The sequence below is a fragment of the Notamacropus eugenii genome, chromosome 2 (assembly GCF_028372415.1).
Source record: "Notamacropus eugenii isolate mMacEug1 chromosome 2, mMacEug1.pri_v2, whole genome shotgun sequence".
Taxonomy (NCBI): Eukaryota; Metazoa; Chordata; class Mammalia; order Diprotodontia; family Macropodidae; genus Notamacropus; species Notamacropus eugenii.
This window is the reverse complement of record NC_092873.1, coordinates 477,018,581-477,034,496: the sequence shown is the minus strand read 5'-3', so window position 1 is coordinate 477,034,496 and position 15,916 is coordinate 477,018,581. Positions and strand designations below refer to the sequence as shown.

At 39.3% G+C, this 15,916-nt stretch overlaps 1 protein-coding gene across 1 annotated transcript in view; it reads right to left on the bottom strand.

Moving 5' to 3' along the window:
* Positions 1-1,964: 1,964 nt before the first annotated feature.
* Positions 1,965-15,916, bottom strand: part of CCDC181 (coiled-coil domain containing 181) — a 34,738-nt gene continuing 20,786 nt past the window's right edge. Inside the window, exons 4-6 of the mRNA XM_072648704.1 lie at positions 11,268-11,414; positions 6,350-6,504; positions 1,965-2,399 (exon numbers count right to left, since the gene is read on the bottom strand). Of these exons, the coding sequence (XP_072504805.1) occupies positions 2,237-2,399; positions 6,350-6,504; positions 11,268-11,414 (465 nt within the window). The 3' untranslated portion in view covers positions 1,965-2,236. The remainder of the gene's footprint in view (positions 2,400-6,349; positions 6,505-11,267; positions 11,415-15,916) is intronic.

The window sequence follows — 15,916 nt, the reverse complement described above, 5'->3', positions numbered from 1 at the left end:
ATTACCCCATTCCCTTCTGAGGTTTATGTCAGGGGCAGAAGAGTTATATCATTAAATTTTCCTTTCTTTTATATTTGAAGGTCTCTCTCCTAGTCAACTGCAGAATTTTCTGCTTGTCATTAGAATTATTAAATTTAGCCAACTTAGAGATTGCAGCATAGGTTTGGGGTGTGTATGTGTGCATATAGGGGGTGTGGTTTTGTGTGTGTGTGTGAATGTGTGTGTGTTTTCCTGAAGGGAAACTGTGGATCCTTTTCATTGACACTTTGTATGGTCAGAAGTTCTGGGAAGTTTCCTTGTATTTTTTCTTCTATTATGGGGGTTCAGTTTTTTTAGACTTCTGTTATTCTGGGAGATCTATCATCCTTATATTCTCTCTCTGCGTCCTGTCTTCAAAGTCAATGTTTTGCTTGTCTAGAGATCATATTTTTGCTTCTCTTCTGATTTCCTTCTCTTCTATTTGCATTCCTAATAAGTCCTTTCTTTCCTTTGATGAAGTTTGCCACCATGGACTCAAGTATTTCTCTTCTGTAAATTATTTCTGCTATGCAGGCTAGAGTTCTGTTCTCACAATTCTTATTTGTATTTTAAATTATTCAAGAGAATCCTTGTTTGGTTTCATGTTTTCTTAGGAATCCACATTGGCTAATTTTCATTTGTCTTGCAATAATTATTAATATCATTTTTGTTGACTTATCTGCTTACACTCAAGGTCTTTAACTGAGTTTTCTTCCTCCTAAGATCTTTGGCAATTTCAGTCTTTTCTCCTTGTATTCATCTACTGCTCCCTGTCTGACTTCTTCCCCTTTGGTGACAGTTTCTCCAGAGGGAATGAATCTCAAAGATTTCTCAGCTTCCTCCCACATTGAAGAATTCTTACTTCACTAGTTTCAATCTCTGCCTCAGGAGATTTACAAGGGGACAGAATGATTAGAGGCAGATGCCAGTCTCCTTCAGGCATTGTGGAATACCACATATGTTGACTTCCTGCCTCACTTTTCTCTCTCCCTAGTTCTCTGGCTGGGCTCTGGTGTAGCACAGAATGCTACGATGCTATAGTGTAGTTCATGTCGGACTGATATTCTGGCTTTTGACTTTCCACAATAGAGGAATAGAGGTGAGGCAGAGCTGAGTTCTGTAGCAAGCCTGGATCAGCCTGTACAGTTCTGCCATAGTGTGGTAGTCACTAGGGGAGGGAGACATTGAAGTGACTGAATTAGAGGCTAGCTTTCTCTGTTGTTAGTTCATCCACAGTTGTTACCTTGTTAGGATTCTTGGTGTCTTAGACAGTGGAGGCAGGTGAAAATGTTTTGTCTCTTGCACATAATTCCTACTTTGGAAAGGTTTGAGAGGTTGGGAGGATTGAAAAAAGTGTCTAGTCTTCTATCCTGTAGGTCACATGACCTAGACTGAGGCAGCCAAAAGACAGATTGATAATTTAGGACTAGAGTTGGATAGATTTGGGGATAATTTGCACAGATGTGATAAGTGAACCAACAGGAGTTACAATAAACAAGTGAGTTTGAATAGAGGGAAAAGAGAAATGGGACCAAGACAGGACAGGGAAATACCTACTGTTAATGGATGTGGCATAATGAAACAGCCCTCAATCTGCTTCACGAAATGTTTTAGTACACAAGTCATAAAGGAGCAATTGGAGGAAATGTGGGGCAGACCTATGATTTCACTGATATAAGGCACTCCCAGTGAGAAAACTCCCTCTACCAAGGCAGAGCAGCAACTTGTATTCTTAAAAGAGTTGCCTGGGACATTGAGAGATTAAGTGACTTGCCCAGGACCAAAGAATCAGTTTGCACCAGAAGCAATACTAGAACCCGGGTCATCCTGACTCCAAGGCTGGCTCTCTATCCACTAAGCCATGCTGCCTTAAAATGGCATCAGGGTATTTTCAAAGCAATAAATTATTTTCAGTTTTTTTTCAATAACTATGTTAGTCCAGTAAGTTAAAACTAGTGAAAACAGATTTTATTCATCTTGTTCCATTTAATTTGTTTGAAACAATGCATATGGAATACTTTACAACAGTGAAATAAAAGGCATTTATTCAGTTCTAGGATTTTAAAAAAATAGATAAATTCACTGTCACTGAAGGATGAATATATTTTCCCATCATTTAGCATATGACCAAAGCACACAGACCAGAACAAGGAATGACATCTGCTGCTGTGAGGGGACATTGGCTATCGATGTAAGGATCCAGTGCAGACAGGAACCTTCAACTGCAATGATCGGTGAAACGAAAGGGTTTGGTTTCTGAAATGTTGTAAAGGAGGTTCTGGAGCTGTTTGGATCGCCGGGCTTCGACGCGCAGCTGCCTGGCTTTCTCTTTGGCAGCCTGCTGCTCTGCCAGCTTCTCTATTCGTTTTCTTTTTAACCATCTAGAAAGACACAAGGACATTCTCTGAGTGTCTGAAAGGACTATGCTAAATGCACCAGCCTTCCCCAAATAGAAGGAACCTGGCATTCACTTAAAACAAACAAGAGCTAGAGTTCCAGAAGAAGGTATTAGTTTTCTCAAACATCTGCTTAGAAAGGAAATCAAATGTTATAGCCTGCATTGGATTCAAATGTTCAGAAATAGTTTATCTTACAAACAAATAGTTTATCTAGGGGCAAATGACTTTATAGATTTCTTTCTGTAGGGAAACTACATATACATACACGTTATGTAAAATACACACACATATACACACACATATATATATTACACACATATACATGCATGTGTGTATATACAATGATATATATATATACACATTCATACATATATATATACACACATGTAAATATGTAAGCAGAAGTGATTCCAAAAGTTTATATAATCAAATAAACAATTTTTTGCAACTATTCTTTAGATTTGAGTAGCCGAGTCAGAAAATCAGCAGAGAAGGTGAATAAAAACTGGACATTTTTTCTGGACTTACTTTTTATAGCAGCAAAGTGAATAGAACCCCAGCTGTTCTAGTGCATAAAATATATCTGTGCTGTCCTTTCCCACCTCTGCCTCTTCTTTGAATGCCACCTTTAAATGTTTGGCTGGACACTGCAGGTGTCTCAGGCTTATGAACGTTTCTTTTGCCTTTCAAAGTCAAAGTCCTTCATACACTCAATATGTCTATGTCCTCACCTCTTCTCTTCATTGCTTTAGGAAACATGGATTCCAACCCAACTTCTGGGCTAGAACTGCTATATCTTAGGCTACCAACAGTCTAACCTCAAGGATTTTTCTTAGTCTTCAATCTACACATCTCCTCTGCAGCTTCTGACAGTGGAGAGAACGACATTTCCTTGACTTTTCCCACTCATTCAATCTCATATCTCATCTGTTAACACGTCTTATCAATTCTTCCTTTACAATATCTCTTGCATACAACCTTCTTCTGGACAAATTTCTTCCCCTTTGCTTCCAGACACTCCTCCCCCTTATCTGTATGATTACTCCTCAGTCGTATTTACATTCTCCTCCTGCCCATACCCACCGTGTGGACAATCCCCAAATCGCAGTCCTGGGCCTCCATTTCTTTCACTCTGTATACACTCTCACTTGGTGATCTCATCAGCTCCCATAGATTCAATTTTCATCTCTAAAGAGATGACCAGCAAATCTACACATCCAACCCTTCCTTATGTCTCTTTTGAACTACAGTCCTGTGTCACAAACTGTTTATAAATCTGTTTGAACTTCTACAGGCATCTCTAATACAATGGGTTCAAACTCATTCTTTCCTCCTAAGTCTACCCTTCCCTCCTCCTTAGAAATTCCCTACTTCTGTTGAATCTACACCATCCTTCCAAGTAATTTGATTTTCAACTTTGGAGTTTTACCTGACTTTTTCCTCTCATTCAATCCCATATCTAATGAATTAGTAAGCCTTTTCAATTCTCCCTTCACAATAACTCTTGCATTCATTCTCTTTCATCTCCAGTCATGACCACCCACCCTAGTTCAGGCACTCCTCATCTCCTACCTGAAATAATGTAGTAGGGTCCCAACTGATAGCTTGGCCTCAGGCCTCCTTTTCCTCCTATCCATCCTTCACTTAGGAGTCAGTGATTTTCTGCTCAGGGCTAACCATGTTACTCCCCTACTTAATAAACTCCAGTGGCTGCCTACTATTTCTAGGCTAACCTATAAACTCCTCTGTTTAACTTTTAAAATCCTTCATAATCTAGCCCCAACCTGCTTTTCCAGCCTCCTGATATATTATTCTCTCTTCAGCAAAATTGGTTTTCTGCCTGTTCCCCACACACAGCACTCCATCATCCCCCACCTTCCATTGCCTCTGTACCAGCTGTCCTCTATGCCTGAAATACAGATGCCCCCCCACCCCTACTCCCTTGCATCCGCTTCACAAAATTGCCATCTTCCTTCTATGTGGAACCTTTAAAGTTTCTCCAGAATTCCCCTAGCTCAAAGTCTAGCGCCTTTCCTCCCTAACTCTTCTGCTATTTTTATGTACCCACAGATGAACATGTCACCCTTGTAGAACTCTAAGGATCTGAGAGGAGGGACTGCTGCATTCTTTGAGTCTGTAATGGCCCACACAGTATGCGGCCTATAGTAGAAACTCCATAAATGTCTTTGGTTCATTGATTGGAGTCTTTCACAACGGGGCTCCAACAAGTTTTTCTCCTTTCTCCTACTTAATATTTGAGGCAAAATGACCTATTTTGCCTCTCTCTTTACAGTGTTCCATCCCCTGCCTTCACACAGTCTGTCCTTCGTGCCTGGGAGGTTCACCCTCCTACATTCTGCCCCCTGAACCCCCGAGCTTCCTCCAAGGCTCAGTTCTGGTGCCACTGCTTGCCTACAAAAGACCCTTCATGATTCCTCTCTCAGTTGGTGATCTTCCCTTGCCCCCAAATCATTCTGTATATCTTTTGTTTTTTAGTACTGACTTACCTGGGAAAGCATTCTTTCCCTCCAGGAGAGTGAAAGCTCCTCGAGAGAAGGAACTACTCTAGGCCTGCAGGGCTCCAGCACGCAGGTGCTTAACAAATGTTTGTTGAATGGAATTTTAATGCTATTTTAATATTTAACGTTTCCACCACTTCTATTTGTCCTAACCATCAAAAGCCAGCACTTCCCATAGCTTTGTGCTCTGGTGCCTTATAGCCAAGCCTTCTCATGTTTCTAAAGGATTAAAAAACTCATTATTCTAAGCAAGTCATTCATTTCTCTGAGTCTCCATTTCTTCACAGGTAAAAGGGAGGACAGAGTTAAATGATCTCTTAGGCTCTCACTTCAACTCAAATACTATGGTATATAAAATTTGTCCCTAGGTTTTAAGATAGCTTAGTCCAAATTACACACAGAAAATTCACATTTATCGACAGTCGCATTTTCCAAATTGTGCTCCACAGAACCCTTATCTTCCATATTACTGAAAAACAATTACATGAGAGAATTTTTATGCTATTTGCTTTCAAAAATGCCAAGGATGATATAACAAAGATAGTAATTACAATCTAACAATTTTCCATTATGAAAAAATGTTTTTATTTCCCCTTCTTTGCATAAAACTTGCCCTTCACACCTTTTTATCCTGGAATTACTCTATAGTTCAATGTCTCTTGGACTAATATTTATGAGTCTCATCAATATATTTCAAGGCCTCAAATATTCCATGGTCAAATTAGTTTGTAATACCCAGCTCTAAACCATTAGTCTCCCCTTGGCCTTCTCTCCAGGTGAAGTAATTCCAAGAACTTTAATGTCTCCAAGGAGGACTTACCCCACAACCCTCTAATTGTCTTACTGACTCTCTTTTGAACCTTTTTCAAGGCCTTCTCTTTTTCTTCTAGTTTTGGAAGTCAGAGCCAAACAGTCCTCTGGTGAAGGTCTAACCAGAGTATTACAGGAAGATGACCTCATGGGCCTTCAAAACTATACTGTTGTATCAGAGTATCATCCAGCAGATCATTTTAATATAGTACCTAGCAATCTCAGATGATCCTTTATGTAAATAAAGTTAGGCTAAAAAACTCCAATGTATAATGCGAGGGGCAAAATGAAAGCATTTTTTTAGATCTAATATATTATCTAACCCACTGAAGCTTTATTCTTTATGGCATGAAGTTTGTGCTAGGTCCTTCAATACTATGCCAGAAGAAATTAAATTCTGGAAATAGACACCACGCTGGAAATTCTTCAACTACAGGACCCAAAGACTGTCAAATGTAAAGGACCTACCGAGCTAAGGTCAAGGAAATAAAATGCAACCATAAGGAGTTTCCACACTAATTAAATCAGAGATTATTTAAACTGCCAAAGTAATTTACCAAAAGCATTAAGGATGCCAACACAGATGGCTCCCCTTTAACTTACTGTTTAAATGCCCTGTCATGGCCTTCCGCCCCTCTAAGAAAGAACAAGCACTCCTCCTGTCGCCTAAGTTCTTCGATTTGTCTTTCTTTAATCTGTTCTTCATGCTTTTTTTTAAGCCACAATCGAAAAGCTTGCTGGGGATCTCTGTTTTCTTGCTGTTTGGGAAGAAAATTTCAATAAGTCTATCAAATGAAAATGTTCCCATTTTCACATCTATAAAAATGACAGCCATTTCCAACAGAGAGATACTAAAAGGATGTCAACAGGCAGTTCTCAAAGGGCAGAATCTAAAATACCAACAGTCATAAAAAAAAGGTCCCAAATCACTAATAATTTGAGAAATACAAATTAAAACAACTCTGATGTTCTAACTCATACCTATCATTGGCAAAGATAATGAAAAAGAAAAATGATGATTACACAGACACATAGTTGTACTGTGAAGAGAACTGTGAATTGGTCCAGCCATTTTGGAACCGTGCTCCAAAGGTCACTAACCTGCTCGTACCCACTGAACACTCAGTGACAGCAGGCCCATTTCCCAAAGAGAGCAAAGAAAGATGAAAAAATTCACATGGGCAAAATATTTATGACAGCTTTTTGTTGTAGCAAAGAACTAAAAAATAAAAAAGAAAGTGAGTACCCACCAATTGGGAAATGGCTAAACAAATTATGGTAGATGAATGTAATGGAATATAGCTGAGCCATAAGAAATGATGAAAGGGATAGACTTGTATGAACTGATGAAAAGTGAAGTGAGCAGAACCAGGAGTCACTGAATCAGAAAACACTGTAAGGTGCTTACTATTTTGCAGGCATTGGGCTAAATACTGGGAATACAAACAAAGGCAAAAGCTTATATTCCTATTGAGGGAGACAACATGCAAATAATTACGTACATACAAGATAGATATGGTATAAATGGAAGTTGCGTTTGTCTTTTGTTTTCGAAGAGAACCATGACATCAAGATGATGACATGACTTGCAGTTGACTTTGATTTGAGTGAGGGAGGGCCATGCAAGGTCACCAGCCTCACTTTCTTCTCCTGAGCCATCTGGGTCCAGTGGACTGATATTCGTCAGAACTGGAGATGGCCCAGGATGCAATGTGACACCCTGGCCCTTTCAGGCTAAGGTCTTACAGCATTCCCACTTTGAGTGAGATACACCCATTCACTGAATAGGCTTCTCTAAGTAGTTGCTCAAGGGATGGCCCCTTCAATCAAAAACAGAAATCAAACTGGGAGGAAAAGACCCTCAGGGTTCCTGGGTAAATGGAAGGTAATTTCAGAGAGAAGATACTAACAGTGTGGGGGACAGGGAACAGTAGAAAAGAATTGGGAAAAGACTTCAGCAGAAGGAAGGAATTGAGCTGAGTCTTGAAGGAGGCCAAGGAAGACAAAACTCAAGAGGTGAAGGGGGTGACAACTGGTGAAAAGACACAGAATAAGGAGATGGTGATCAGTAATTTAGGGCTTATGCTCATATGCAGGTCCTTACACATATCTTTTCAGTCATGTCTAACTCTTTGTGACTCCTTTCGGAATTTTCTTGGCAAAGATATTAACTTAGCATTTCCTTCTCCAGCTCATTTTATAGATAAGGAAACTGAAGCAAAAAGGATTAAGTGACTAGCCCAGAGTCACACAGCTAGTAAGTGTCTGAGGCCACATTTAAACTCAGGTCTTCCTGACTACAAGCCCGGTGCTCTATCTACTACACTACCTAGCCACCTTTGAAAATATTAGCTACTTAATAAATACTTCTTAAAGAATGATTAAAGCATAAGTATCTAAACGTTAGCTCTTTACTTTGGCAAAAGAAACCTAAGCTCTAAATGTCAGATTACTAAGACAAAAGATGTTTTTGGAACATATAAAGATTTAAACTAATTCTGTCACTAGCTTATCATCTGATCTTGAAGTTTCTGAAATGCCTGGGGCAGTGGCTTACAGATAAAATCTGTGCTTTCATTCACATAAGGATAAAATATTTATCTCACACTTAATAAACATCAACTAATTTGTATTTGTGTGTGTGTGTATAAGGCTAAAGTCCAATTTCGATAACTAGAAAAAATAACACTACTTGGGGTAATATTATACATCTCCTGTGAAACCGAAATATTTGTTTTTATATGCTTTTCTTTGCTTAAGAGCTGTAAGATGTTTTCATCAGAAATATAAGTACAAGAATTTTATGTATCATGTGGTTCATATTCAAGAACCACGCTTCTATATACAAGTGAATGTGTGGTCATCTGAAAGCAAGACATAAAGTACTGTTTATGCTTCCCAAGAGACACACACCCAACTATATTTCCTTCTCCTATAGACATTAGAACCATCTGGTCTGTGTGGGCAAAGTGATGTGATGGATACAGTATTAAAATGGGTTGCCAAGTGACAGGCTGGCCCCAATTCTACCAAGTATAGTGACCTGAAGCAAATCACTTTACCTGTCTGAGCTCCAAGTCCCTCTTCTTGGGAAAGTAATATCCCAACATTGTTAGTTGATGAGATGATTAATGTAATAGAACTTTGAAAAACATAAAACTCTTTTAAGGACAAATTTAAAACAGTAAAATGTCAATACACATTTGGGTAATAGTCTAACATCTTTTGTTTGAATTATTGAGATGACTGCTCTTGCTTATCCATTCAAATGCAGAAGTCAAGGAAAACCTGATTTGGTATAGATATAGAACTACCTGGAGAAGAACCCCTTTGCCTTTATTTATAACAAGTCAAAAAAAGATGAGTAGTAGTAAGTTAGAAGCAGAACTATAGTGAATCTGAGCTGTTTGGGCCTAAAATTTAATTTAAAAAATGAAGAAAATGAGTATTCTAGTTTTTCCTGAATAGTCTGATATAAAGAGCAATCACTATTCTCAAAAGTGCAGTACAGCTCAGAGAATTGTAAAATGAGATTGTAGCCATGTTCCCATTATTAAACTTGTGTACTCATTACACTTATCTGTAATGATTCATTAGTCAAGGAGAGAGATTAAATTCTTTCTCTCACTCCAAGTTTTATGATTCTTTAAAAAGCTACTATTTATATCTACTTGATGACTGGACTTTGGGAAGACTGTCAACTCCAAGACACACAAAAAATCTGAAAGGTCAAAAAAGCACAAGACAGATCACCAAAGTCATAGCTAATTGTAGCTAATACAGTAGAGCATTCATTATCAAAGGCTACTACTCAAAAAGAACTGCAGCTTTTTTTTTAATTGGGTCTCCCCATATCACTTAGGCTGAAATACAGCAGCCTCTCATAAACCTGATACCACTACTGAACAGCTCCCTTTCTAACCTGGGCCAATTTACCCCTCCTTAAGCAGCCTGATAGGTCCCCACTCCTGGAGGCTCACCATATTGATGCCAGAGTAAGTGCAGATACCAGAGTAAGTGCAGATACCTGATTGGCTTAGCACCCTGATGCTCAGAACTCTCAAACTTAAGCAATCCATTAGCCTAAGGTGCCCTGACAGCAGGGTTTATAGTCATTCGACACCATGACTAGTATACAAGAGTCATTTTAAAGAAACCAAGGAGATCTCATTCTCTTAGAGGGAACAAAATGATGTTGGCCACCAGTCTTTCTTCTTTTGCCCCTTCACAATTTGTTCTGAAATGCCTAAGCACATTTTTTTAACTAAGAACATTTACATCATGGAACCAGAGGAAATGGACAAATTTCATACCAATGGTAAATGAATATCCTTAGATATTTCTCTAGCACTAGCAATAAAGCAAGAAGCCCCAAAGAAATGTAATGAGCTATGATGTTCCCTTCTGTTCATTTTTTAGGAGGGTTCTATTAAATTTGTCTATCATATATGCTTCAGCCAAACATTCCTCTTCTTTTGCATTAGTACTGTGGGGAACAATATGAGAAAAAGCTAAAAGTGATGTAAAAACAGATCAGAGACAATACAAAATATTGTAGCCAGAGGAAGATTTTTATGGATGCAAAGATTAACTGAAACTAGGGCTTGTTTCAGCTACCTATGATGATAGGTTTATATCAGGTGATGGATCCAAAAAGTTTAACAGGATCATACACAACATTGCACTGCTTGAGTCTTTGTAGTAAGAGGACCAATATGAAAGAAGACAGAACATAACGGCATAGGCCAGACATTGCCCTCTACTACTCATATGTCACTGCTTCAGGGTCTCTAAATTCATCCCACAGATCCACAATCCTAAGGACTCTTCTCTTTGTTGCCAGTTCCAGGCTACTGGGAGGGGTCTCTAAGTATTTAATAGTTGCTATCAGTCAACCACACTGTCCTCTGTTCCCTACCACCCTCACTTACCGCCAAAGGTTTTAAAAGCTTTAACACAAAAGGAGACAAGAGTGACTCTAATGATGCAGTATGGAAATACCAAAGTCAATAAAAATCTCTGTTTATCAATGTATCAATGAAACTTTCAGTGATGTGAACATATTAATAAGTGTCAATGCAGTATAGCTGAAAGAATACTCTCTCTGGAGTCAGAGGACCTGGGTTCAAAGCCTAAATTTGATGCTTACTACTGACATGACATTGGGCAAGTCACTTAACCTCTCTGGGCCTCAGTTTCTTCTTTTGTAAAATGAAGGGGTTGGACAAGACAACTTTTGAGGCTCCTTCCTACTCTAAATCTTTGGTCCTAGGAGTCAAAAGATCATAGGTCTGAATAAAATTAAGACCCAAAAGAAATTTCATGAGTTTTAACAAAAACTGAAAGTGACTCAGTTCTTTCAAGTTACTGTTTTTGTTATCAGACCATTTTTGCAGACCCATTTCTTTGTTTAACTTATCTACATGATCTTAATCATTTTCCATTAATTTACCGGTGAAAATGTGGGCAAGTTTTGGGCAATGCATGTTCATTCCCAATCAATAAGAGGATTTTTACTTACTCTGCTATTCATGTCTTCCATTTCCTTTGCCCTCTGAATTCTTCTCATTTCCATGAAGTGTTCCTTTTTCTTTTGCAACCAAGCTCTAAAGACCATTTCATTCTCTCGTTTCTTTTCTTTTTCCTCTTCTCTTTTGCGCTGTTCTTCCTGGTAAGAACAATTATTTTTTTAAATGAGCAAATTTTATCTGGGAGGGAATAATAAATTTGTTTTCAGAGCAAAGTGCCATGTTTTCAAGGCCAACCTTTCTTGAGTCCTGCAAATAAGGGATCCATGACATCAAGAGGCCTGGAGGACCAACCAAACATGGGAGATTCCTTTGGTTAGAGATTCTTAAATTATATTGATGATGATGCTAGCTACTTCAGACAAAAGTGAGACTTCCATTTGAATTTTCCAGCTCTACAAAGCTAAATTTAGCTGTATAGAGAATTTTGAGAGAATACAGTTTCATACCCAATAAACACATACTGGTCAGAAGTCACTGAGTATTAGGAGCATACCCTGACCCTTTCCCAACTCTTTGGATCTCCTTTTGGAACAATACAAAGACAAAAAATAACTGGCATGCATACAGCGCTTTAGAGTTTTCAAAGTGCTAAACATATATAATATCATTTGAACCTTACAGCAACTCTGGGACAGAGGAAATCTAGGTATTAAGATAAAAAACAGGCTCAGAAAGGTTAAATAGTAACACAGATAAAAAGGGGTCGGATCTTCAGATCTTCCTGACTCCAAACCAAGCATTCCATCAATCCTTCCTACCATATTATCTCTTCCCAAATGTTTATTAAGCATCTATTTTGTACAAAGCATAATACCCCAGGGGGACATGGAAAATCTAGGCTTACAGCAGGGGGATAGAACCCCAACACAACTAGCTCCAGAGATGACAAATATAGGTGTATATATATACAGAAAGAAATATTATTAGATGGATAGACGGGTGGATGATAGCAAGATGTATGCACACAGATATACATATATAGAGAGATCAACACACAGATGATAGATGGATAGTTATGTGTAGATATAGATTTGTACAGATACATAGACTGAGAGACAATAGATGGATAGATATGTATAGATATGGTTAGATAGATAGCTACATAATGTTATATAAGCTCACTAGTGAGTTATAACATAACATGTTATGGGAAGTCTGAGAAAAAGGTCATTAGTAACTGAGGGGAATTAGAGAAGACTTGATACCACAAGAAGGTAGCAACCAGGCTAGGCACTGAAAGAACAAATCAAAACTCAACAGAAGATCAAGAAGGAAGGCATATTCCAGATACAGAATGAACAGACTGCATAAAGACTGAGAGATGTGTAAGTACAGCTTGTTGGAGTGGGAAGGGTGTAATGAAAGAGCCATCATGCTTGTCATTAGCAAAAAAAAAAAAGTAAGGAGAATCATGTAACAAGGTTAGAATGATAACATGGGACCATATTGTAGAAAATCTAGGATGCCAAGGATTTTTATTCAGTAAGCAACAGAGAGCTGTACAAGATTTTTAAGCAAAGAAGTTAATATTATAAACAGATTTAGACACAGAAAACATTTTTGCAGAAGCATGAAGGACAAATTGGAAAGGAGAAAAAGTGGATGCAGGAAGTACTGTTAGGAGCCTACTGCAATAGTTCAGGCATGTGAAGAAACTAGGGGCTGTACCTCCACAAGGGCAGTTCCTTAATGGGAACTGGTACCAGGGCAGGGGATGGGGTTGGGGCAAGCGTGCACTGTTGGGAGGGGTTCTGGGGGGGGGGGGGGGGTGCAGCCAGGCTCTGGCCTCCTCCATCTTGTACCTTAGTAAACACTTTACTTTGTAAAAGAAAAAAAAATTGGTTCAGGCATATGGCAATGAGGGCCTCTACTAGGGTATTTGCAATTTGAATAGAGGAGGCAGACTTTAGAATGTTACAGAGAATGTTACTCAGTAAGACCTGGTAATTAATTGACAATATAAAAGAATTGAGAAACAAAAAACCCCCAAGATTATGATCATGGGTATCTGGGTGGATGATGGTTCCCCAAACAAAAATGATATCAAAAAGAAAACCAAATTTATGGTACAAGGTAATGACCTGTTGTGAAGCTATTTTCATTACCTTTTCGTTCTCACCTCTCACTTTCCCATAGCTTGCAGGCCTTCTTACCCCATAACTTGCTAGAAACTGCTCTCTCCAAGGTCACCGATGATCTCTTTACTGTTAGATCCATAGTCTTTCCTCAGACCACATCCTTCTAGTCCTCTCCACAGCATTCCACTGTGTAGAGCAATTCCTCCTCTTGCAAAGCTTCTTATCCCTAGATTTTAGTGATACTGTTCTGCCATGGTTTTCTCTTTACCTGTTAAGCTAGTTTTTCTTAGTCTCTTCTGCATACTCATCATCTATGCCCCAACCCAGGGCTCTTTCAAGATCCCTCTTCTCTCCTTTTCTCTATTTTCTATGCTCTCTCGATCAGTTCATCATCTTCTATAGATTTGGCTATCTTCTCCACACAGATACAGTATAGACTCAAATCTATATAGTCAATCTTCATCTTTCTCCTGAAAGCGTATACCTCCAAGAGCATGCCTGACCATCTCCACCTGAATGATCCAAAGTTACCAATATGTTCAAAACAATACTCATTCCCATTCCCCCTAAATTTACCACTTCTTTTAGCTTTGCTATTTCTGTTGGTCAGGTAGCATTTATTACTAAGTGCTAGGTGCTGTGCCAAGCACTATCCATGCTATCAAGGAGCTCTGTGTAGGCAAGGAAATGACATGCAAATGTGGCAAGCAGGATACACGCAAGATAAATGGTAATTATCTAAAAGGGAAGGCACTGAGCTTAAGAAGGAAAGGGAAAGACTTCCTGGGGAAGGTAGGGTTTTTGCTGAAATTTGAAGGAGGGAGAGCTGAGAAGGGCAAGTTCCAGATATGAGGGGCAGCCAGTAAAAATGCTAGGAGTTAGGAGACGGAGTGCTCTGTGTAAGGAACAACAAGAAGACTACTGTCAATGGAATGTAGAGTTCATGGAAAGTAAAGTATAAGAAGAATGGAAAAATGAAAGAGGTTATGTTACGTTAGGCTTTGAATGTCAAATAGAGGATTTTATATTTGGTCTTGGAAATAATAAGGAGCCCCTGGAGTTGACTGACTGGAGGGGAGGGTGACATGGTCAGATTTATGCTTTAGGAAGAGTAATAGCTTGAGTGGAGGATAGACTGGAGTGTGGAGAATTGAGGCAGAGAGGCCAACCAAAGGTTACTGAAATAGTCCAGGCATAAGGTGATAAAGATCTGCACAAGGATGGTGGCAAAGTCTGGGGAGAAAAAGTGGTGTACACTAGAGATGCTATGAAGGGAAAAATCAACAGGCCTTGGCAACAGGGTAGAAGAGGGGTGAGGACTGAGAGATAGTGAGCAGTCAAGAATGACACTTAAGCCTGGGTGAATGGGAAGATTGTAGTACCCTCCACAGCAACATGGATGTTAAGAAGAGGGAAAGGTCTGAGGTGAAAGCCGATGAGTTCAGACTGGGGCATGTTGAGTTCAAGATGTCTACAAGACATGCTAATCTAGATATCCAACAAGCAAATGGACATGTGGGACTAGAGGCAAAGAGGTTAGGGCTGGACCAATAGATCTGAGAATCATCAGCATAGAAATGATAGGTAAATTCAAGGAAGCTGATGATATTCCCAAGTGAAAAAGCATAGTAGAGAAGGCGGTCCAGGACAGAGCCTGGTGAGACACAACGGGCACTAGCAAGACCTAGCAAAGGAGAGTGAGGAGGAGTGATCAGACAGGTAGGAAGAGAACCAGGAGACAGAGGTCATGAAAACCCAGAGACAAGAGTGTATCAAGAAGAGGGAGAGCAACAGTATCAAAGACTGCAGAGAAGTCAAAAAGGTACCACTCTTCTTCAAGTTATCCAAGTCAGCAAACTTAGAAGTCATCCTGAGCTCTTCATTCTTCCTCACCACCTTCCCATATGCAAGAAGACAGAGGACAGTATCAGCTCTACCACCACAGTTCTCTTTGGCAGTCATCGCTTCTCTCCTCTCACACCACATCTACCCCAGTTCAAGCCTAGACTACTGCAGTAACTTCCCAATTATCTCCTAGCCTACGATCATTCCCTTTTGCTAGGACACTTTCTATACAGCTGACAAACTGATATTTCTAAAATGAAGACCTCATCATATCACTAACCTTCCTTAAGAAGCATCAGTGGTTCCCTACTAATTCCTCTATCACTTAAAATCCTCTGATAATCTGGCTCTTATTTTTCCAAGCAGGCTGCACATTGTTCTTAATTGTGAACTCTATGTTTCAATCAAACTAATCTACTTTCTGTTCCTTCTATATGACGTGCCATTTTCTTAGAACTCCAAGGCTTTTTGTCATAGTCTATCTATATAACAAGTCATTTCCTGGGAACTTTGAGGCCTTTTGTCACAGTCTGTGCCTCGAATGGATCCCTCTTCATCTTTCCCTCTTGGTTGCATTAGGACTGCCTCTGAGGTTCAGCTCAAGTCCCATCTTCTACACAACAAGCCATTTCTGATCCCCCCTCCACCTTCTGACCCACCCCAAATCATCTGGTATTTGTTTCATCTTTTCCATGACAATATCTGTGTTCATGCTG